At 42.7% G+C, this 25,371-nt stretch overlaps 1 protein-coding gene across 8 annotated transcripts in view; it reads left to right on the forward strand.

The window, feature by feature from the left end:
• The window catches only part of SMARCA4 (SWI/SNF related, matrix associated, actin dependent regulator of chromatin, subfamily a, member 4), a 114,495-nt gene that overhangs the window by 79,381 nt on the left and 9,743 nt on the right, over positions 1–25,371 (forward strand). For 3 of the 8 annotated variants that reach the window (XM_060763327.2, XM_060763329.2, XM_060763328.2), the window contains exons 26-31: positions 1,581–1,744; positions 7,944–8,171; positions 8,382–8,480; positions 8,802–8,879; positions 12,118–12,345; positions 22,576–22,829. In XM_060763327.2, coding sequence (XP_060619310.1) covers positions 1,581–1,744; positions 7,944–8,171; positions 8,382–8,480; positions 8,802–8,879; positions 12,118–12,345; positions 22,576–22,829 — 1,051 coding nt within the window. The remainder of the gene's footprint in view (positions 1–1,580; positions 1,745–7,943; positions 8,172–8,381; positions 8,481–8,801; positions 8,880–12,117; positions 12,346–22,575; positions 22,830–25,371) is intronic. The other 5 variants (XM_060763332.2, XM_060763333.2, XM_060763334.2 and 2 more) reach the window with 3 other exon arrangements.

Below are 25,371 nucleotides of genomic sequence, written 5' to 3' on the forward strand. Positions count from 1 at the left end.
TTTTACTCATGTTTTATTTTGAAATGGTCATATGACTGATCAAATAAATAATAATAATAATTATATGTGTGTGTTTGAATGGCTGGATGGCCCTTTCTTGCCCTGGTGAAGGGAATTGGACTGGATGGCCTTAAGGCAGCATTTCTTAACCTGGGGTTTGGGACCCGGGGGGGGGGGGGGGGGTTGGGAGTCAGAAGGGTTGCCAAAGGCCACCAGAAAACACAGTATTTTCTGTTGGTCATGAGGGTTCTGTTGTCCTTCTTTAGAGGTCCCTTTGAAATCTATAATATTGCATCTGTCATATCCATATATATGTGTGTCTGTGAATCATATATATCTATCTATATCTATGGCTGGATAGCTCTTTGTCAGGAGGGCTTTGATTACGTTTTCTTGCCCCGGTGAAGGGAGTTGGGACTGGATGCCTTAAGTATTTTCTCTTGGTCATCAGGGTTCTGTGTGGGAATTTTGCCCCAATTCTGTCGTTGGTGAGGTTCAGAATGCTCTTTGATTGTAGGTGAACTATAAATCCCAGCAACTACAACTCCCAAATGTCAAGGTCTATTTCCCCCAAACTCCATCTGTGTTTATATCTGGACATATTGAGTATTCGTGCCAAGTTTGGTCCAGATCCATCATTGTTTGAATCCACAGTGCTCTCTAGATGTAGGTGAACTACAAATCTAGAACTCAAGGTCAGTGCCCACCAAACCCTTCTAGTGTTTTCTGTTTGTCAGGGAAGTCCTGTGTATCAAATTTGGTTCAATTCCATCATTGGTGGAGTTCAGAATGTTCTTTGATTATAGGTGAACTATAAATCCCAGCAACTACAACTCCCAAATGACAAAATCATAATTTTGAGTGATGGTCACTCCTTATGTAGTGAGACGTTTCGTTGCCAAATTTGGTGTGATTCCGTTCATTGGTTCTTTTGTTTTTAAGGAACTCATTATGCACAGAGCATTTATATATATATAGATTAGTATTTCATTGGGAAGTTTGGGCCTGTTTTTGGCTGATGAGATAGGATTGTTGTTGTTGTTGTTGTTGTTGTTGTGTGCTTTCAAGTTGTTTCCGATTTAGGTTGACCCTGACCGAGGGCCGGGTAAATGACCTTGGAGGGCTGTATTCGGCCCCCGGGCCATAGTTTGAGGACCCCTGGGTTAAACCCTTGTGCAGGCAGGACTGATCACTGACAGGTCAAAGGTTTGAATCTGGGAAGAGCGCAGATGAGCTTCCTCTCTCATGGAGACATGAGAGAAGCCTCCCACAGGATGGTAAAACATCAAACATCCAGGCATCCCATGGGCAAGGTTCTTGCAGATGGCCAATTTTCTCACACGAGTCGCTCCTGACACGAAACAAACAAACAAACAAAACTGTGATGGCACAAGCTCGATTCCGAAGTTATCTCTCAAAAGTTGGTTCTGAGGCAGGAACAAGATTAGTTTTCCACTTATTCCTTTTCCTTGTGAACCGATGCTATTCTCTTCCCAACTTTGGGATATCCTCTATATTTGACATGCAAATAAAATCTTTGTAGCAAGAAGGAAAACCCTCTTTTCTCTGGACTTTTAAAGGGACCACAAAAGCGGAAGATCGTGGCATGCTGCTGAAAACCTTCAATGAGCCGGGCTCTGAATATTTCATTTTTCTGCTGAGCACTCGAGCAGGTGGCTTAGGACTAAACTTGCAGTCTGCTGATACTGTGATCATTTTTGACAGTGACTGGAATCCTCACCAGGTAACAAATATGTTTCTGAGTTTCAGAAATAATCATTTTGAAACAGAATATTAAGGTGGAAGATGAGTGTGGGGAAACAATGGTAAAATGGTAGTATCTCTATTCATATTTATTGTGTTAATACAAAAAATGTGTGTCAATGTGATTGGTCACGGGTAAATTGATTATACAGCCCAACAAAAAAAACCAAATCTTGATACTGTATATACTCGAGTATAAGCCTAGTTTTTCAGCCCCTTTTTAGGCTGAAAAAGACACCCTCGGCTTATACTCGAGTCAAGGTTATTTATTATTTTATTCTGTTATTATTATTATTATTATTATTATTATTATTATTATTTTATTCTATTTATTATTATTACATTTATCATTTTACTCTATTGTTATACATTTATTATTTTACTGTATAATTGTTGTTATTGCTACATTAACAGGGGTTCCCTACAGAGAGAGGTCAACCCTCCTGTTCAGGGAGCTCCACTTCTTCTGGGTTGACTCTCTGGGATGGGTCGCGGGGGCACGGTTTTGTCGTGGCTCCAATCCTTCCTGGAGGATCGATCCCAGATGGTGAAGCTGGGAGATGCCAGCTCGGACCCCTGGCCTCTGACTTGTGGGGTCCCGCAAGGCTGTATTCTGTCTCCCATGCTCTTTAACATCTACATGAAACCGCTGGGAGAGGTCATCCGGAGTTTTGGAGTTAGGTGCCACCTCTATGCAGATGACACACAACTCTATTACTCATTTCCACCCAATTCCAAGGAGGCCTCTCGGGTGCTGGACGAGTGCATGGCCGCTGTGTCTATCTGGATGAGGAGGAACAAGCCGAAGATCAATCCTGACAAGACAGAGGTCCTCCTGGTCGATCGCAAACCTGATTGGGGTATAGGGTGGCAACCTGTGCTGGACAGGGTTACACTCCCCCTGAAGCCACAGGTCCGCAGTTTGGGAGTCCTCTTGGATTCATCACTCACGCTTGAGGCAGTGTCCGGGAGGGCTTTTGCACAACTGAGACTCGTGCGCCAACTGCGACCGTACCTCGCAAAGGCTGATCTGGCCGGGGTGGTCCATGCCTTGGTCACCTCTAGATTGGATTACTGTAATGTGCTCTACATGGGGCTGCCCTTGAAAACGGCTCGGAAATTCCAACTGGTCCAACGGGCGGCAGCCAGGATGTTAACTGGTGCTCCTTACAGAGAGAGGTCAACCCTCCTGTTCAGGGAGCTCCACTGGCTGCCGTTTATTTTCCAAGCCCAATTCAAGGTGCAGGTGCTTACCTACAAAACCCTAAACGGTTTGGGACCATCCTACCTGCGTGACCGCATCTCCGTTTATGAACCCACGCGTTCTCTTCGCTCATCCGGAGAGGCCTTGCTTGCGATTCCACCTGTGTCGCAGGCGCATCTGGTGGGGACACGAGACAGGGCCTTTTCTGCGGTGGCCTCCCGACTCTGGAACACCCTCCCCAAAGACATTAGACAGGCCCCTACGTTGGCATTCTTTAGGAAGAGTTTGAAGACCTGGCTGTTCCGATGTGCCTTTCCAGAATAGGAAAACTCCAGCGGTCCCAGAAGCACTTTATTAGACTTTAAGATTGCTTGCACACTGTACTCACCCTAAAATGCGACATACCACCTGTCACATCAGCACTTTTAATCTGTACCCATTACATTTGGCCCGGCCCCAGTTTTACTGTGTTTGGTGTATTGTTTTATTGTTTTTTTGTTTTATATTGCTTTAATTGTTTTGATTTGCTTTAAGTTGTGTGTTCGTTATGCTATGTTTTTGAGGTCTTGGCCTTTGTCAGCCGCATCGAGTCCTTCGGGAGATGCTAGCGGGGTACAAATAAAGATAATAATAATAATAATAATAATAATAATAATACATTCATTATTTTACTATTTTTATTATTATTGTTATTATTACATTTGTTATGTTGCTCTCTTTATTATTATTGGAAGGATACATAAGCACATTTACATTGAAGAAGGTAAATAATGATTTAATCAGAGTTGGACAGTCTTATCTTAAATTACCATTTTTGTAAATATTCAAAAATATATAATCTACTGATTCATCACTTAATGTAATTGTATTGTATCTATTTTTATTTTGCAATTTACCAGTAGCTGCTGCATTTCCCACCCTCGGCTTATACTCGAGTCAATCTGTTTTCTTGGTTTTTAGTGGTAAAATTAGGTGCCTCAGTTTATATTCGGGTCGGCTTATACTTGAGTAAATACGGTATATCGGTTATTAAGCTGTTTTTCCTAGGATTCTTTGTGGGGCTGATTGAGAAAGTGTGTGTTCACCAATGTTTATGTTGAGCCATTGAATGGGATGATAGTTTATCTTATACTCAACATCAGGTGCTTGCTACAGTTCGGCTCCATCAGTGATGTGATGACTTTTTTTTCTTTCCATAGTAATTTATTACATGTTTTTAGGTGTTTCCTTTTTCCCTCAGGCATCCATGATAGGTTATTGTTAAATAGAGAAGAATTATCTCAGCCTTTAGGAGCTGATGGCATGAACTCCCATTGCATGAGCTTCTGTCTTCCTGCAAGCACAGGTCTTCAGCATCTTTAGGGAAGATGTGGAGAAATTATGAGTTGGCTTAGAAATCTGGTGCACACTAGTTTTTTCAGACAGTCACTCCCATAAATCTGGTCATTGGCTATGCTGTCCAGGGCTGAAGGCAGTTGTAGACCAGGGCATGCTTCTTATCCTTGATTTAGAGGGATAGCCAATACTCCAGAGGACAGGAGCAAAATTCAAAACGATCTTGACAGATTAGAGAGATGGGCCAAAACTAACAAAATGAAGTTCAACAGTGACAAATGCAAGATACTCCACTTTGGCAGGAAAAACGAAATGCAAAGATACAAAATGGGGGATGCCTCGCTCGAGAGCAGTACGTGTGAAAAAGATCTTGGAGTCCTCGTGGACAGCAAGTTAAACATGAGCCAGCAATGTGATGTAGCGGCAAAAAAAGCCAATGGGATTTTGGCCTGCATCAATAAGAGCATAGTGTCTAGATCTAGGGAAGTAATGCTACCCCTCTATTCTGCTTTGGTTAGACCACACCTGGAATATTGTGTCCAATTCTGGGCACCACAATTCAAGAGAGATGTTGAAAAGCTGGAATGTGTCCAGAGGAGGGCGACTAAAATGATCAAGGGTCTGGAGAACAAGCCCTATGAGGAGCGGCTTAAGGAGCTGGGCATGTTTAGCCTGAAAAAGAGAAGGCTGAGAAGAGATATGATAGCCATGTGAGAGGAAGTCACAGGGAGGAGGGAGCAAGCTTGTTTTCTGCTTCCCTGGAGACAAGGACGCGAAACATTGGCTTCAAACTACAAGAAAGGAGATTCCATCTGAACATGAGGAGGAACTTCCTGACTGCGAGAGCCGTTCAGCAGTGGAACTCTCTGCCCCGGAGTGTGGTGGAGGCTCTTTCTTTGGAAACTTTTAAACAGAGGCTGGATGGCCATCTGTCAGGGGTGCTTTGAATGCAATATTCCTGCTTGTTAGCAGGGGGTTGGACTGGATGGCCCATGAGGTCTCTTCCAACTCTTTGATTCTATGATTCTAGAGAAATTAGAATTACAGCAGGCATATTTTTTACATTTTTTTCTGTATGCTCACCCACCTCTTCATAACAATATTAACTTAGAATCATAGAGTTGGAAGAGTCCTCATGGGCCATCCAGTCCAACCCCCTGCCAAGAAGCAGGAAAATTGCATTTAAAGCACCCCCAACAGATGGCCATCCACCCTCTGATTAAAAGCCTCTAAAGAAGGAGCCTCCACCACACCCTGGGGCTGAGAGTTCCCCTGCTGAACAGCTCTCACAGTAAGGAAGATCTCATGTTCAGATGGAATCTCCTTTCCTTTAGTTTGAAGCCATTGTTCCACATCCTAGTCTCCAGGGCAGCAGAAAACAACAACAACAACAACAACAATCTTTGGGTTGTTGTAGGTTTTTTCGGGCTGTATGGCCATGGTCTAGAGGCATTCCCTCCTGACGTTTCGCCTGCATCTATGGCAAGCATCATCAGAGATAGTGAGGTCTGTTGGAACTAGGAAAAAGGGTTTATATATCTGTGGAACGACCTGGGTGAGACAAAGGACTCTTGTCTGCTGGAGCTAGGTGTGAATGTCTCACCCTGGTCAAATATTATATTTGATTGTATTTTAACATATTGGAAGTTGCTTTGGGTCCTTCATGGAGGAAAAGTGGGATACGAGCTCCCCGAGATTTTCTATCCTTCCCTAGAGCTTGTAAAACTTATTTATTTAGGCTGGCATTTGAACCTTGCTGATCGAAATTTTCCTTGATTTGATGTGTTTATTGTGAACCGCTCCGAGCCTTCGGGGAGTGGCGGTATATAAAATTGATTGATTAATCTATATAAATAAAAATGTAATGTTCGTTTGTGCTATTCACAGAACTCAGAAACCACTGGGGCAATTGACACCAAATTTGGACACTATGTCCCTAACAACCCAATGTATGTTCTCCACTCAAAAAAACAACAAAAACAAAAAGCAGAAAGGACTTCTAAACTGCATGTCCACAAAGGAGAAACTGCATGTCTACTGAGACCCATGGCCATGCCCCCCTCCTCTTCGTTAAAGCCAGGCGCACGTGCACGGCCACACACACACACACACAAGCAAGTGGAGTGGAGTGGAGGTGGAGGCGTGCTGCATGCAGCCCCTTCTCTTTCCCTCCTATGTCAGGAGAGCAGTCTCCTCCTTCTCCTTTCCCTGTTGGGAAAGCAGCAGCAACGGCAGCAGCAATGGAGCATCCACGCAAGGAAGAAGGGGAGGAGGAGGGGGGGAGAAGGAGGAGGAGGGGGCGAGGAAGGTCCACGGTGCTTGAATGAAGGACCTTCCTTCTCTCCCTCCCCTCCCTTCTTTCCTCCCCTCCCTCCCTCCCTCCCTCCCTCCCTCCCTCCCTTCCTTCCTTCCTTCCTTTCCTTTTCTTCCTTCTCTTTCCTTTCCTTCTTTCCCTCCTTCCCTTCCTTCCTGTCCCTCCTTCCTTCTTCCTTTCCTTCTTTTCCTCCCTCCCTCCCTTTCCTCCTCCTTTCCCTTTCTTCATTTCCTTCCCCTTCATTTCCTTCCCTCCCTCCTTTCTTCACCCCCTCCTTTCTTTCCCTCCTTCCTTCCTCCTTCCTTACTTCTCTTTCCTCCCTCTCTCCCTTCCTGTCCCTCCTTCTTTTTTTCCTTCCTTCCCTTCTTTTCCTTCCTTCCTGCCCCCCTTCCTTTTTCCTTTCCTTCTTTTTCTCCCTCCCTCCCTTTCCTCCTTCTTTCCTTTTCTTCATTTCCTCCCTCTTCATTTCCTTCCCTCCCTCCTTTCTTCATCCCCTTCTTTCTTTCCCTCCTCCCTCCTCCCTCCCTCCCTCCCTTCCTGTCCCTCCTTCTTTCTTTTCCTTCCTTCCTGTCCCTCCTTCCATCCTTCTTCCTTTCCTTCTTTCTAAGATATAAATACAATATTAAATGGAAGGGACAGTCAAGAAGTAACGAGAGAAGGAGGGAAAAGGGGAAGGAAGGAAGGAAGGAGAGAAGCAGGGAGGGAAAGAAAGATAGAGGAGCAAGGAAGGAGAGAAGGAAATAAAAAAGTGAAAGGAAAAAGAGAGGGAAGGAAGGAGAGAAGGAACAAAAGATAGGGAAGGAAGGAAGGAAGGATGTAACCAAAGAGCAAAGAAAGGTAGGAAAGAAACAGGTAGAGATGGAAGAAAGATGAGAGTTAGGGAAAGAAAAAGAGGAAAGGAAGGAAAGAGGGAAGGAAGGAGAGAAAGAGGGAGGGGAGGTTGGCCACAGCAACGCGTGGCGGGTACAGCTAGTAAATAAATAAATATAAATAAACATTTATTATTATTTATTATTATTGTAGTTTACTGATGCACAAGCACTCTTGGGCAGAAAAGACTAAACCTTCTATGAGTACATCTCCCAAAAAATCCACGACTTTGAGTCAAGGCAGTTAAAGTGGTGTCAAGCTGCATTAATTCTACACTGTGGATGCACCCTAAGCCAGCAATGCTGAATATCCATCCAGGAAAACTTAATCTACTAAAGTCCAGCCAGCCCAATCCTTTCGACATGCCATCTTTCAAAGCAAAGGCACATTTAAATTCAATCCTGATTGTTTTATGAACAGGCGAAAGCATTAGTGTTTTTCCCCCCTCTTGTTCAGGACTTGCAGGCTCAGGATCGAGCTCATCGGATTGGGCAGCAAAATGAAGTCCGTGTGCTGCGCCTCTGTACTGTGAACAGTGTGGAAGAGAAAATCCTTGCTGCAGCCAAGTATAAGCTGAATGTAGACCAGAAAGTTATTCAGGCTGGCATGTTCGATCAGAAATCCTCCAGTCATGAAAGAAGAGCTTTCCTTCAGGCAATCTTAGAACATGAGGAGCAGGACGAGGTAAGAGACAGTGGAGTTTTTTCTCCTCCTCCAGTGTGTTGCTGATGAATGCGTAGCCTGGCATCTTGTCCTGTGCGACACTGATGCAAGAGACTGTGGGTTGGAAGGAAATGGTATGAACTCTTGTCATCCCAGAAAGTGAATTTGAGTGTCAGTAAAAGGTGTTGGGTTTGGCAGCCCTGGAGACTGAAGCCCTCTATCTATCCACAGACCAGATACAGCACGGGCAGCGGCAGTGGCAGCGCAAGCTTTCCCCACACTGCCTCAACCCTGTGCCTCAACTCCGACTTGGAGGAGCCACCTTTAAAGGTGAGAGGGGTCATTCAGTCACCGCGCCTGTCCAGACCCTTAACCTTATTGTTTCAGACTGCCACCTTGCATGGTGAGCTTCTCCCACGTGGATAACTATCCACTAAGACCACTTTTCTCAAATAATAATAATAATAATAACAACAAAATATCAATATCACTTTATTTATAACCCACCCTCTCTCCCCAAGGGGATTTTCACAGTAGCTAAATCAGACATGAAATGGTAAAACTACATTTGATCTCGAGCTCCACCACGTGAGCCACCAGATTGTGCTTTTGCCCACATGAGATAAACAGAAAAATCTTGAAATCTTTCAGGAGGAAGATGAAGTTCCTGATGACGAGACAGTAAACCAGATGATTGCTCGAAATGAGGAAGAGTTTGATCTTTTTATGGTGAGAATCCTTCTTGTATATCCATCACAGCAGATTAATTTTCCTGAATTCAACCTCATCTAAAAGCAGTATTAAGTAAAAATGTGAAACTGGGTCTGAAAATCGGAGCATGAAGTAGCCTCTTGCTAGTTTATTTATTTGTTGTGTCAGGGCAACCAGTCAATTACATTACATTTCTAACAGAAATCAAAACATATAAACATTGCTATCACTATTAAAGATTTAAATCAAGAAATAGTTTTCTAATATCTACAGAGACACTCGCTGGAACACCTCAGCAAGTGAGAGTCCAAAAGTGGCAGGCTGAAACCCAGAACCCCAATAAATGGCTGATACCAAATGAGAGACTCCCCCCTGGGCACACAGAGGACTGGGCAACTTGGAAGGCACTGAACAGACTGCGCTCTGGCACCACGAGATGCCGAGCCAACCTTAAGAAATGAGGCCACAAAATGGAATCCACGACATGCGAGTGTGGAGAAGAGCAAGCCACAGACCACCTGCTGCAATGCAACCTGAGCCCTGCTACATGCACAACGGAGGACCTTCTTGCAGCAACACCAGGGCACTCCAAGTGACCAGCTACTGGTCAAAGGACATTTAATCAACTACCAAGCTTGCAAACTTTTTCTTCTATTTGTTTGTTTAAAAATGCAATGCAACTGTTTGGTCTGCTCCTGACACAATAAACAAATAAGCCTGTAAGGCTCTAAACAGTTCTGTCTCAGCTTACCTGTCCAAACGTATCTCCTCCTATGAACCACCTTGGAGATTAAGATTGTCTGGGGAGGCCCTGCTCTCGGTCCTGCCTTCTTCACAGTTGTGTCTGGTGGGGACGAGAGACAGGGCCTTCTCAGTGGTAGTCCCTCGGCTGTGGAACTACCTCCCCAGGGATATTAGAGCAGCTCCCTCCCTCCTGGCCTTCAGAAGGAAAGTGAAATCTGGCTCTGTGGTCAAGCCTTTGGAGATTAATCTGTAGTGCAATAATAGCAATGGAATTATGTTCAATGACCTTTGGAACGGCCCCGGATTACAATTGTGGATAATGTTATCTTAATAGTTTATTTATTTATTGTGTCAGGAGCAAACCAAACAGTTGTATTGCATTTTTAACAAACAAACAAACAAAACACAACGTTTGCAAGCTTGGTAGTTGATTAAATGTCCTTTGACCAGTATCTGGCCACTTGGAGTGCTTCTGGTGTTGCTGCAAGAAGGTCCTCCATTGTGCATGTGGCGGGGCTCAGGTTGCATTGCAGCAGGTGGTCTGTGGTTTGCTCCTCTCCACACTCGCATGTCATGGATTCCACTTTGTAGACCCATTTCTTAAGGTTGGCTCTGCATCTCGTGGTGCCAGAGCAGTCTGTTCAGTGCCTTCCAAGTCGGCCAGTTTTCTGTGTGCCCAGGGGGGAGTCTCTCATTTGGTATCAGCCATTGATTGAGGTTCTGGGTTTGAGCCTGCCACTTTTGGACTCTCGCTTGCTGAGGTGTTCCAGCAAGTGTCTCTGTAGTTCTTAGAAAACTATTTCTTGATTTAATTCTTTAATAGTAATAGCAATGTTTATATGTTTTAATGTGTATTTAACTTTAATTTTTAAATATTTAATCTTAATGTATTTTAACTTTGTTGTTCAAAGGCATTGAATAGTTGCCATATGTAAAGCCGCCTTGAGTCTTTTTCGGGGGAGAGAAAGGCAGGGGACAAATAGAGTAAATAAATAGTGTTGTAGTATATATTGGAGTGGATAGAAGGACTGCTGGCCTAGGCCTCACTCTGAAGAAGTGGTTCTCAACCTGTGGGTCTCCAGATGTTTTGGCCTTCAACTCCCAGAAATCCTAACAGCTGGTAAACTGGCTGGGATTTCTGGTAGTTGTAGGCCAAAACGCTTGGGGACCCACAGGTTGAGAACCACTGCTCTATGAGATTGAGTCAACTGTGCAGACATGTGGCCATCTGTGATTTGAATGCAATATTCCTGCTTCTTGGCAGAATGGGGTTGGACTGGATGGCCCATGAGGTCTCTTCCAACTCTTTGATTCTATGATTCTATGTGGCAATCAGAGGTCTTCCCTGACTGAAATACCAACAGAAAGCCTATGTGGAGTTAAATTGGGTTAAGTACCAGAGATCAACAGAGATCTTCAGCCTAGGACCCACTTACAATAAGGGCTGCTCTAGTGCCCTTGGTGAAGGGTTCCTATCCTTGTTGTAGTGTCAGTAGGGGCATACAACATTATATCCCATCTTGTATTTTTTTCACAAGCACCGGGATCATACGCAGGACATATGGATGGACTCTATTTGCTTTTGACAGCATCTCCCACTCTTTTTCTTGTTACAAGCCTTGCTAATATTGAGCATAAATATCACCTGGCTTCTACTGTGATAACACCATGAACCAGTGGCAGCCAATTATACAAACTGTAATTGTTATCTCTCATTTTCTTCTTTTGCTTGATGGAATTCAAGGGCTCATTGTAAGTTGACATGTGTCTTGAAGGCACCTAACAGACTAACAGTTGGTCTCGAGTACTGTCTGGCAACCTTTCTAGTCTCTACTGGAAAGGTTGTTTCAGAGTCTTCTATTTTCAAAACTGTAAGACTTCATACTTGGCTTTTGTTACCAGCTGTCTTCTAATAGACAGGTCAATATATTGCTAATTCAATTTTATTTACATGTGCATTTGATGACCTTTATGTCCTGGGAAACTCTGTAATTTAGACTCAGATAACGCAACTGCAAAGCCACATAGGCCCAAGCCAAGGTCATTGAGTTCAATGTCAATGCAGCCTTATTCTGTATCATAGAATCATAGAGTTGGAAGAGACCTCATGGGCCATCCAGTCCAACCCCATTCTGCCAAGAAGCAGGAATATTGCATTCAAAGCACCCCTGACAGATGGCCATCCAGCCTCTGTTTAAAAGCTTCCAAAGAAGGAGCCTCCACCACACCCGGAGGGCAGAGAGTTCCACTGCTGAACGGCTCTCACAGTCAGGAAGTTCTTCCTAATGTTCAGATGGAATCTCCTTTCTTGTAGTTTGAAGCCATTATTCCGTGTCCTAGTCTCCAGGGCAGCAGAAAACAAGCTTGCTCCCTCCTGGACTGGATGGCCCATGGACTGGATGGCCCATTGGACTGGATGGCCCATGAGGTCTCTTCCAACTCTTTGATTCTATCCTCCCTGTTACTTGCTCTCACATATTTGTACCTTCACCAAAGACTGTTCTTCTTACAGCGTATGGACTTGGATCGCAGGCGCGAAGAAGCCCGCAATCCAAAGCGAAAGCCGCGTCTAATGGAAGAGGATGAGTTGCCATCTTGGATCATTAAAGATGATGCTGAGGTGGAAAGACTTACATGTGAAGAAGAGGAAGAGAAAATGTTTGGGCGAGGTTCACGTCACCGTAAGGAAGTGGATTATAGCGACTCGCTGACTGAGAAGCAATGGCTCAAGGTATACATGGTACAGCATCGTTCTCCAATGATTTTCTAATTTTTTATTTCTATTTGTGTCTATGTTTGTCTGTCTGTGTGTCTGTATGTTCAGAAGGTACCCAATATCAGAAGTTTTGATGGGTAGCCAAGATGGTGCTTAATAAATAACAAATTTGGGAACAATACGTTTTTTACAAAATGACTAGAAACATGATATGTAGCTATTAATGGATGATCAGACCTGTCTTCATTTAAACACCACAGAGTTTAAAAAACTAGACAACTACTTCACCATGCAAAACTTCTGTTGGGTATTGGCCACTGAACTGTGTGGAACCATGTTGCTAAACTTAAATTCAATTGATCTCCTTGACAGATGTCAGACATTTCAGATGCAGAAAGCCTACTTGCTATGCACCTCTTCTTCCTGTCCAAGCAAATATTTCATCCTACTTGTTATTGGGCAGTGATCCTGATATTGGGTGCCCTCCTACTCTTTAGCCAGTAGGAGGCAGACTTGGCTGGAAAGGGAGGGAAGAGAAGCTACTGGCTCTCACCTAAGTTAGGAGGCACTTCTTCCTTCTGGGATCTAGTCTTGTGTCTGCTATGAGGCCATTTGTTAGTTAGGATACATTTTCTTTGTAGATTAGCCCTTGGGTTAGAGGAGAGTGGATCTTGGGTTAGAGTGGATCTTGGGTTAGAGTGGATCTTGGGTTAGATCTTGGGTTAAAGGAGATCTTGGGTTAGAGTGAATCTTGGGTTAGAGTGGACCTTGGGTTAGATCTTGGGTTAGAGGAGATCTTGGGTTAGAGTGGATCTTGGGTTAGAGTGGATCTTGGGTTAGATCTTGGGTTAAAGGAGATCTTGGGTTAGAGTGAATCTTGGGTTAGAGTGGACCTTGGGTTAGATCTTGGGTTAGAGGAGATCTTGGGTTAGAGTGGATCTTGGGTTAGAGTGGACCTTGGGTTAGATCTTGGGTTAGAGGAGATCTTGGGTTAGATCTTGGGTTAGAGTGGATCTTGAGTTAGAGTGGATCTTGGGTTAGAGTGGATCTTGGGTTAGAGATCTTGGGTTAGAGTGGATCTTGGGTTAGAGGAGATCTTGGGTTAGAGTGAATCTTGGATTAGAGGACATCTTGGGTTAGAGTGGATCTTGGGTTAGAGGAGATCTTGGGTTAGAGTGGATCTTGGGTTAGAGTGGATCTTGGGCTAGAGGAGATCTTGGGTTAGAGGAGATCTTGGGTTAGAGTGGATCTTGGGTTAGAGGAGATCTTGGGTTAGAGTGGATCTTGGGTTAGAGGAGATCTTGGGTAAGAGTGGATCTTGGGTTAGAGGAGAGTGGTGGTTCTGGTTGCAAGGCTGTGCTGTTTCATCTATCATGTTAGAAACAAGATTTGCTTAAAAAAATGTCTTCCCTGAGATTTTGGGAAAGTTGCTTCTCAGAGTAAATAATAATAATAATAATAATAATAATAATAATAATAATAATCTTTATTTATACCCCGCCACCATCTTCCCAACGGGGACTCGGAGGGGCTTACATGGGGCCAAGCCCAGACAACATATTACAGCAAATATAAAACCAAAACATAAGCAACAAGCAACAGCATCAAATTACATTAACAAAAATATGAATGCAGTTACAAAATAACATCCAATAACACAATTGCAGTGACAATGGGCAGGCCACATGTACAAAATAAAATGTTAAAAACACAAATGAGATAAGAATAGGAGCAAGTTATTTGCAGGGAGCACATAAAGAAATACAGGGTTGTGAAACTAAACTTCCCATTAGGGGGGCGTGTTCTTCAGTGACAGAAGTGTTGAGGGGACTACACAAACAAGCAGTCTGATTCAGTACAAAGCAACTTCTCCTTGAAAGTGCCAGTGATAGAGCTTTGTTGTGAAATATTTCCTATCTTGCAAGTCAGTTTCAAAAGATTTTTAAACAAGAGCTTGTCTTTCTGAGGTGATCACTTTGGGAAGAGAATTGAAACTTTGGTGAAGTACATACTTTTAGCAAATATAAAGTCTCATATTCAATCCACCTGAAGAAGCACAGATGGATCACAAGCTGGATCAAGACATCTCCCTGACACATTGGGAATTTGCTGCCATTCAGCATAAACTGCTCAAATGCGAGAGTCATTTGCTTAACATGGCACAAAACAACAACAATAACAACAACAAAACTTTATTTATATACCTCTCTATCTCCCCAAGGGGACTCAGAGCGGTTTCCAAGTGACATAATCAATACATACAAAGAAAACAGCATAAATATAAAATTAACAAGACAAAATAAGCATTAAAAACCACAATAGCACATATATTTAAAATAATCCTGCCTGTTCAAGGCAGTTTAAAAGGCTGGGCTGGGCTAGTGCGATTTTAGAGGGCCCAGGAAATTAGGTAGAGTCTATGGGTGTCCATTTCCAAATTACACTACTGAATGCTCCTCTTGGTTTGGCTAATTTACTCTGGATATTTTATCACAATACTTACAGTAATAATAAGTGATTTCAAGAATTAGGAATGGTATTCTCAAAAGTCACGATCTGGGGCACAAATAAAACATCTCAGCAGGTTTGTACACCATTGAAATAGGATCCAACTGTTTTCTTCTCAGGAGGTTTATTTGAGTGGCTCCAAATATTGCTGAATATTAATTTACAATATTAACTTCAAAAACTAGCACCCCAATTTATATGGTGACCCCGATAGTCTCATGCTGAGCATTGCAGGATTTCATCCTAACAAACCAGATGCTTTTTGGAAAAGGAAGTGGGCATCCCTGATCTGGGGACTCATGCATCTTAGAAGGTTTTCTGAATCTCAGGTCTTCAAGAAATAGTGTGATGACACATACGAATCTACCAAATTGGGGAAGTACAAACTTGTCTTTTTCAGGGCTGAATTACAACATTTTCAGAATGCTTCCTTGCTTTTTCAAGGACAGCTGCTTTTGCCAAGGAGACAATTTAGGTTTTAAGTAAATTTGAAACATTACTGAGAACATTCTTAACATCTCTAAGCTTTGGATTTAAATTTTGTTGTATTTAGAGAAAAAGTGAAATTATATCTTCATTAGGAAGATTTGACATTTAAAGATTAATATGCATAACTACTGCAGATACTCGAGTATAAGCCTAATTTTTTAGTCTTTTTTTAGGCTGAAAAAGTCTCCCTCGGCTTATACTCAAGTCAAGGTTTTTTATTATTTTACTCTATTATTATTATTATTATTATTATTATTTTAATCATTTTACTCTATTATTATTACATTTATTATTTTATTATTTATTACTGTTATTATTATATTTATTATTTTACTCCTTTATTATTGGAAGGATATGTAAACACATTTACACTGAAGAAGGTTAGAATAATGCTTTAATCAGAGGACAGTCGTATCTTAACTCAGGGGTCCTCAAACTAAGGCCCGAGGGCCGGATGCGGCCCTCCAAGGTCTTTACCCGGCCCTTGCTCTGTGTCAACCTAAGTCTAAAACAACGTGAAAGCACACAACAACAACAACAACAACAACAATCCTATCTCATCAGCCAAAAGCAGGCCCACATTTCCCATTGAAACACTAATAAGTTTATATTTGTTAAAATTGTTCTTCATTTTAATTATGGTATTGTTTTTAAGTGTTTTTTGCACTACAAATAAGGTATGTGCAGTGTGCATAGGAATACATTCATGATTTTTTCAAATTATAATCCGGCCCTCCTACAATTTGAGGGACTGTGACCTGGCCCTCTGTGTAAAAAGTTTGAGGACCCCTGTCTTAACTTATAGTTTTATTCAAAAACATTTAACTTACTGATGCCTCAATTAATGCAATTTTATTGGTATCTATTTTTATTTTGGAATTTACTAGTAGCTGCTACATTTCCCACCCTTGGCTTATACTCGAGTCAATCCGTTTTCCCAGTTTTTTTGTGGTAAAATTAGGTGCCTTGGCTTATATTCGGGTCGGCTTATACTCGAGTATATACAGTATATAGTTTTACTCAAAGAAGATGAAAACCACGAGTTCACATGAATTTAATGACCTGAATGCTGTAAAATATCTGCTGCGATGGAGGAAAAAGTCAAAATTGTCTATCCGTTTCTAATGAATCAGGTAGTTTTCCAAGAGTAAATTTGGCATGGCAAAACTCTTGATACAGCAGGCTCAACTTGGTATCCCAAGTCTCTTCAATCCTTATCATTAACCATTCCAGTTGACGTTAATTGATGTTGATTAAGCTCCGTTATGACTTCTACCACAAAATTCAGGACACAGTAGTGTGCAAATTGTTGCTTTTAAAGCAAATGGATATCTAATTTGTGTGTTTTCTCAGCTCACAATGGTTACCATTGAAAATGTACACTTGCTATAACTGCATAATAATTCTTTCTGCTTTGTGTACTGCTTGTGTATTCTGTTGGTGAACAAGGAGGGCCCAGTAGATCAAACTGTGTATTTAAGTGTGCTGTATGTTACCTGGGTATGTCCTACCAGTATGAGGAGAGGCCTTTTTTCAGTTAATAACCATCATTTGTCTACAGATGAAAAAAAATAAGGAGAGTGCACAAAAGTTATGGTGGTGGTTCTGTCTTGCCTAATGTCTCATCTTATAGAAATAACAAGTCTAAAAATGGTAAGATAAGTAAGGTTGTTTGAGTGCTTTGGGACGTTCAAACCACAGAGTGATCAAACCATACTACCCAACAACAACGGGATCACAGAACATAATAAGGTCATTTAATGCCTCATAATCCAGAACTTACCTGTAATGGATTGGTTTGTTGATTGTGGTAGATTTATTGAACGGGGCCTCCAAAGATAGAATAGGACTGGCCGGTTGGTCAAAGGAAGAGAAGGGACTTTCTTAATCCAGTCCAGAGATACTGGCTTCAACATCTGCCCCTTACTGGCTGAGTAGGGAACGTGCCCCATGTCTGAACCATTGCCCGTCTAACAAGTAGAAAAAAATAAGGTAAGATCATGTTTTCTGTTTTACACCATATCTGAGGGTGGCAGGGAGAAAATAACCTGATCTTGCTTCTCCACAAAATATCTCAGAAATTAGATGTTTTAGCAAAGAATAGTGAATAATGTGTGTTCCCTTAAAGCAGGGGTCCTCAAACTACGGCCCAGGGGCCGAATATGGCCCTCCAAGGTCATTTACCCAACCCTTGCTCAGGGTCAACCTAAGTCTGAAACGACTTGAAAGGACACAACAACAACAACAATCCTATCTCAACAGCCAAAAGCAGGCCCACACTCCCCAATGAAATACTAATAAGTTTATATTTGTTAAAATTGTTCTTCATTTTAATTATTGTATTGTTCTAAAGTGATTTTTGCACTACAAAAAAGAAACGTGCACTATGCATAGGAATTCATTTTTTTTCCAAATTATAATCCGGCCCTCCAACAGTTTGAGGGACTATGACCTGGCCCTCTGTTTAAAAAGTTTGTGGATCCCTGCCTTAAAGCAATGGTTCTCAATCTGGGGTCCCCAGATGTCTCTGGCCTTCAACTCCCAGAAATCCTAACAGCTGGTAAACTGACTTGGATTTCTGGGAGTTGTAGGCCAAAAACATCTGGGTACCCCAGGTTGAGAACCACTGCCTTAAAGAAAGAAATCAGAATTACCTGCCAAGCAAGGTTATTATGACCTTTGCTCTTTTACTGTAGATCACTTCTGTTATTCTTTCCTAACAGATCTAATTTTCTCTTCTAAAGATTTCAGACAAGGGCAAGTGTGTAGATGAATTGTTTTATAAACTTTCATAGAAAAGAGCTCTGGTGGGTAAAGCCAATGGTAAAGATGAAGAATCTGGAAGCACTGGAAATGTGTAGTTTCCTCCACTAAAGTAACAGATGAGTTAGGAACTAAAGTTAAAGAAAGCCACGAGAAAACACTTTACTACTTTACATGCAAAACTCGATTACGTGCATATACTAAACATCTTGCTAGAAATGTGAATGAAGCTTCACCCCAAATTGACAGTGAGGAAACCATTCATAGTTGTTATCTGTGTCTGTACAATTGTGTGTGTTCTTAGTACGTGTTAGACAACTAAATCTCACTATAGTGTGTGAATACCTAGCAGATTTTTTTTTTTGTCATGTCAGGAGTGACTTGAGAAATTGCAAGTCGCTTCTGGTGTGAGAGAATTGGCCGTCTGCAAGGATGTTGCCCAGGGGACGCCCGAATGTTTTGATGTGTTACCATCCTTGTGGGAGGCTTCTCTCATGTCCCTGCACGAGGAGCTGGAGCTGACAGAGGGAGCTCATCTGCACTCTCCCTGGATTCGAACCTGTGACCTGTCGGTCCTCAGTCCTGCCGCCACAGGGGTTTAACCTAGATAAAGGCTCCACCTAGATAAAGTTAGGTCTAACATGCCCTGGATGAAGTTCATTAATCAGACACCCACTGTCTTGATATGCAATTCAAGAAGGTGCCCACATTACAGTGTGGACAGAAATCTTCTTCATGTAGCAGTTGAAGCCTGTGCCTTTTTTGCTGCCTACAGTTTGACAGGGGAGGTGGGGAGGAAACTTGGAAGTCATCCTGGTGGTTTTGATGGACCTAAAAGAATTGTGACTATACTGGGAATGATTACCCAGGTTCTCTTGAGGCTTACATTGAGTCAAGCCTATATTGTGAAAGAGGAGGGCGCTTTTGAAACCTTGTTCAAGCTGGCATCTAAGACTTCAAGCTGGCCCTGACACGACAAATAAAACTTCTGCAGGAGTCTGCCATATACCATGCAGCTGTGGACAAATCTACATAGGGACCACCAAACGCAGCATTGCCCAAACATGAATCAAGGTACAGGAAAGGCACTGCAGAGGCTGGATGGCCATCTGTCAGGGGTGATTTGAATGCAATATTCCTGCTTCTTGGCAGGGGGTTGGACTGAATGGTCCATGAGGTCTCTTCCAACTCTTTGATTTGATTCTATGATTCTATGACTACTTCAACCAGAGAAGTCAGCCATAGCTGAGCACCTGATGAACCAACCTGGATACAGAGAAGCCATTGAAATCTACAAGCTCTCAGTCCTGCCACCATCATAGGCGCATTTGGCGGGGATGAGAGACAGGGCCCTCTCAGTAATTGCCCCTCAGCTATGGAACTCCCTTCCTAATGAGATCAGGTTAGCCCCCTCCCTCTTGTCCTTTAGAAGGATGATAAAAACATGGCTGTGGGACCGAGCCTTTGGGACTGTGCAATGAGGCAGCGATAGGAACCCTTAGTATGCCAGCCAAATTCGATATGGTTGTTGAAACAGTTTTAACTAGAGGATTTTAATGTCGAGAGAAGTGACTTTAATGCTTTTGTATGTGTATGGTCTAGTATGTTTCGGCATTGAATGTTTGCCGTTTATATGTTGTGTTCCGCCCTGAGTCCCCTTCGGGGTGAGAAGGGCGGAATATAAATGCTTTAAATAAATAAATAAATAAAAATAATAATAGTGTGTCCCGTAGTAAGACAAAATAAATAAATAAATAATAATAATAATAATAATAATAATAATAATAATAATAGTTTGTCTTGTAATAAGACAAAATGCAATTTTTCAAAATGCATTCCCACTTAATATTTTGTTGATGCTTAATGGTGTGCAGCATTCTTTAGAATCATTTCTAGAAGATAAAAGATATTATCAGGCATCATGAAAGCACCTTTGCTCAGATAGACACATCTTCCAATGAAGGATGATTGAGTTGCCCATTAGTTAGGCTTCTGGAGAATTTCTCTAGACCACTGTTTCTTCAACCGAGGGTCCTGACCCCAAATGGGATCCAGCTCAGTCTTGGGGTCCTGAAAGATTTTCTAAACGTCACCTAGTGACTGTTTAGACATTTACACAAATGTGTTGTGCAGTGTTTCGACTCTGCAGAAAATGCTTCAGTTATACTTCATAAACAGGAAAATCAGCCTATTCAGCCTTGCAAATGCTGATTTGGTAATGGTAAATATTTGATTTTTATATCTGTTTTATATAGTTACTAGCTGTACCCGCCACGCGTTGCTGTGGCCAACCTTCCCTCCCTCTTTCTCTCCTTCCTTCCCACTTTCCTTCCTTTCCTCTTTTTCTTTTGCTATCTCTCTTCTTTCTTCCATCTCTACCTGTTTCTTTCCTCCCTTTCTTTGCTCTTTGGTTACATACTTCCTTCCCTATCTTTTGTTCCTTCTCTCCTTCCTTCTCTCTCTTTTTCCTTTCACTTTTTTTATTTCCTTCTCTCCTTCCTTGCTTCTCTATCTTTCCTTCCCTCTTTCCTTCCTTTCCCCTTTTTCTTTCCCTATCTCTCATCTTTCTTCCATCTCTACCTGTTTCTTTCCTCCCTTTCTTTACTCTTTGGTTACATACTTCCTTCCTTCCTATCTTTTGTTCCTTCTCTCCTTCCTTCCCTCTCTTTTTCCTTTCACTTTTTTATTTCCTTCTCTCCTTCCTTGCTTTTCTTTCTTTCTTTCTTTCTCTCCCTGCTTCTCTCCTTCCTTCCTTCCCTCTTTCTCTCGTTACTTCTTGACTGTCCCTTCCATTTAATATTATATCTTACATAGAAAGAAGGGAAGGAAGAAGGAACGAAGGAGAGACATGAAGGAAGGGAAAAGGAAGGGAAGGAAGGAAAAGAAAGAAGGAGGGACAGGGAGGGAGGGAGGAGAAGGAAGGAAGGAGGGAAAGAAAGGAGGGGGATGAAGAAAGGAGGGCGGGAAGGAAATGAAGGAGAAGGAAATGAAGAAGGGGAAAGAAGGAGGAAAGGGAGGGAGGGAGGAAAAGAAGGGAAGGAAGGAGGGACAGGAAGAAAGGGAATGAGGGAAAGAAGGAAAGGAAGGAGAAGGAAAGAAGAAAAGGAAGGAAGGAAAGGGAGGAAAGAAGGGAAGGGAGGGAGAGAAGGAAGGTCCTTTATTCAAGCACCGTGAACCTTCCTCGCCTCCTCCCCTTCTACCTTGCTCCATTGCTGCTGCTAGCACTCATCCGCCCTTTCCTCTTCCAACAGAGAAAGGAGGAGGAAACTGTCTCCACCTCCTCCACTCCACTTGCTTGTGTGTGTGTGTGTGTGTGTGTGTGGCCGTGCACGTGCGCCTGGCTTTAACGGCCGGCTGTTTTCCCGCGAGGAGGAGGGGGGGGGGGCATGGCCATGGGTCTCTGTAGACATGCAGTTTCTCCTTTGTGGACATGCAGTTTAAAAGTCCTTTCTACTTTTGGTTTTTGTTGTTTTTTTGAGTGGAGAACATACATTGGGTTGTTAGGGACATAGTGTCCAAATTTGGTGTCAATTGCCCCAGTGGTTTCTGAGTTCTGCGAATAGCACAAACGAACATTACATTTTTATTTATGTAGATAAACCCAGGATCATGCAAAAAGATATTGGACTAAAGAAGTTTAAGAAGTTTTGCTGTAGACAACTTACTGAGGTTGAAGTTCTATTGACACTTTCAAGGGATGTAAGCTTTCTAGAAAATGTTGCTTCTGAGTTGGTGAAAAGAAGTCTCTGTGTCAATTGGGTTTCTATCGCTTGCCCAGAGACAGGAAGGAAACAACACAAGACTTTCAAAATGTCAATTGCCTGGCTTACTATCTATAGCCATATTTTCTTACCAGTTTTTTTCCCTACCTGTGCCCATTCTTCTTCTAAGAGCCCTTCCACCATTTCGCTGCTATTACACTGATATAGTTTCAGAATAAGTTACTCTGGATGCTGAAAGTCTCAAACCATGTATGCCTAAAGAAAATGGATGAACGAACAGTGTCATTTGTGACTTTTCCTACTTTTGCTCTCCATGGCCTGCAGTTCGCCTGCTTCTTTTCCTCTCCCGTTGTTCACTCTGAAACATTTATCTTTACTGTTAACTGGTGGTTAGGAGCCGCAGATTTCTTTGCAGCTTTGGAAGAATTTGCAACTTGAGCTGGCAGGAAGGGGCACCTCCAGGCCTTGTTTCTCCAGACGACTTTGCTCTAGAGTCCCTGACTGCCGGCCCTGTTTAACACGAGAAGAAAAGCTCATTGGTAAGAGAACCGGCTTTCCTCTCCCACCCATAGAGATGCAGCTTTCCATGGTCCATAACTGGTTAACCCGAGATGGTCATTCGTGGGAAGCAGCCCATGTAGACATCCCATTCCTCACTGTGCTAGACAGGTTGAATGTGTGTGACTGTCCGTGTCAAAACATTCCACAATGTAGTGTCTCCATGCGGGCTGTTCATTGTACCTGACTGACTGGCTGCCTCTCCTGTCTGTAGGCCATCGAAGAAGGGACCCTGGAGGAGATTGAGGAGGAGGTGCGTCAAAAGAAGTCCTCTCGCAAGCGCAAAAGGGATGTGGACGTCAGCTCATCCACCCCAACCACCAGCACGCGCAGCCGGGACAAAGACGAGGACAGCAAGAAGCAGAAGAAGCGTGGCAGGCCTCCCGCGGAGAAGCTCTCTCCAAATCCGCCCAACCTCACCAAGAAAATGAAGAAGATTGTTGATGCTGTGATCAAATACAAGGACAGGTAACAGAAAAAAGGGGGACTTCTTTCCAGGCACTTGTCTACTTTGCTAAATTTCTCTAGAACAGTGGTTCTCAACCTTCCTAATGCTGGGACCCCTTAATACAGTCCCTCCTGTTGTGGTGACCCCCAACCATAACATTGTTTTGTTGCTACTTCATAACAGTCATTTTACTATTGTTATAAGTCATAATGGAAATATCAGATATGCAAGATGTATTTTCATTCACTGGACCAAACTGGGCACAAATACCCAATGCACCGATATGTAAATGCTAGTGGAGTTGGGGGAGGATTGATTTTGTCATTTGGGACTTGTAGTTGCTGGGATTTATAGTTCACCTATAATCAAAGAGCATTCTGAACTCCACCAGCGATGGATTTGAACTTAATTTGCCACCCAGAACTCCTATGTCCAATGGAAATCATTTGAAGGGTTTGGTGGGCATTGACCTTGAGTTTGGGAGTTGTAGTTCACTTATATCCAGAGAGCACTGTGGACTCACGCAATGGTGGATCTGGACCAAACTTGGCACAAATACTCAATATGTGCAAATGTGAACACTGGTGGAGCCTGGGGAAAATAGACCATGACTTTTGGGAGTTGTAGTTGCTGGGATTTATAGTTCACCTACAATCAAAGAGCATTCTGAACCTCACCAACGACAGAATTGGGGCAAACTTCCCACACAGAACCCTGATGACCAAGAGAAAATACTTAAGGCATCCAGTCCCACCTCCCTTCAAAGAATCCCAACTCCAATCAAAGAATATTCTGAACTCCACCAACGAGAGAATTGGTTCAGACTTCCAACATGGAATCCCCATGACCATCAGAAAATACTGTGTTTACTGATGGTCTTTGGCGACCCCTCTGACACTCCTTCGCGACCCCTTCAGGGGTCTCAACCCCCAGGTTGAGAAACACTGCTCTAGAAGGACACATTTGACTTCTTCCGCTACACTGTGCTTTAGAAAATGTATAGGCAGCCTATTATTTGGGTTGTTGTAGGTTTTTTTCGGGCTATAGCAGTCTTTCTCAACCTGGGGGTCGGGACTTCTGGGGAGATCATGAGGGGGTGTCAGAGGGGTCACCAAAGACCACCAGAAAACACAGTATTTTCTGTTGGTCATGGGGGTTCTGTGTGGGAGGTTTGGCCCAATTCCATTGTTGGTGGGGTTCACAATGCTCTTTGATTGTAGGTGAACTATAAATCCCAACAACTACAACTCCCAAATGTAAAGGTCTATTTCTCCCAAACTACACCAGTGTTCACATTTTGGCATATTGAGTATTCATGCCAAGTTTGGTCCAGATCCATCATTGCTTGAGTCCACAGTGCTCATTGGATGTAGGTGAACTACAACTTCAAAACTCAAGGTCAATGTCCACCAAACCCTTCCAGTATTTTCTTTTCATCATGGGAGTTCTGTGTGCCAAGTTTGGTTCGATTCCCTCATTGGTGGAGGTCAGAATGCTCTTTGATTGTAGGTTAACTATAAATCCCAGAACTACAACTCCCAAATGACAAAATCAGTTATCTCCCCCCCCCCCCCCCCCCCCGCCCCAACCCCACCAGTATTAAAATTTGGACATAGTGTGTATTCAGGGGCGGCTCAACCCATTACGCAAAGTAAGCATTTGCAGTATAGTTGATTTTTCTCAGGGGCGCTCTTGAGGCACTCTTGGGGGAAAATAGACTTTGACATATGCGAGTTGTAGTTACTGGGATGTATAGTTCACCTACAATCAAAGAGCATTCTGAACTCCACCAGTGATGGAATTGCACCAAATATGGCACACAGAACTCCCACGACGAACAGAAAATATATATCAGTGATTGGTTGGGGGGGGTGGGGGGCAAAATACTGTTTGCTTACTGTTGAAAATTACCTAGGGCCGCCTCTGCGTGTATTTGTATAAAATACATCCTGCATATCAGATATTTATATGATGATTCATAACAGTAGCAGAATTACAGTTGTGAAGTACCAACGAAAATAATTTTATGGTTGGGGGTCACCACAACATGGAAGAACTGTATTAAGGGGTCGTGGCATTACGAAGGTTGAGAAACACTGCTCTAGAAGGACTCATTTGACTTCTTCCGCTACACTGTGCTTTAAAAAAAAAGTATAGGCAGCCTATTATTTGTGTTGTAGGTTTTTTCGGGCTATATGGCCATGTTCTAGAGGCATTCTCTCCTGACGTTTTGCCTGCATCTATGGCAAGCATCCTCAGAGGTAGTGAGGATGCTTGCCATAGATGCAGGCAAAACGTCAGGAGAGAATGCCTCTAGAACATGGCCATATAGCCCGAAAAAACCTACAACAACCCAGTGATTCTGACCATGAAAGCCTTCGAAAATACAGCCTATTATTTATTTATTTATTTGCTGTATTTGTATACCACCTTTCTCAGCCCATAGGTGACTCAAGGCGGTTAACAGGGTAAAATTCAATGATTACAATAGCGTAAATACAATTAAAAACATAACATATAATAAAAACTAAACAAATCAATAAAATATAAATTCATAGTGTC

Source organism: Anolis sagrei, chromosome 2, assembly GCF_037176765.1.
Source record: "Anolis sagrei isolate rAnoSag1 chromosome 2, rAnoSag1.mat, whole genome shotgun sequence".
NCBI classification, from domain to species: Eukaryota; Metazoa; Chordata; class Lepidosauria; order Squamata; family Dactyloidae; genus Anolis; species Anolis sagrei.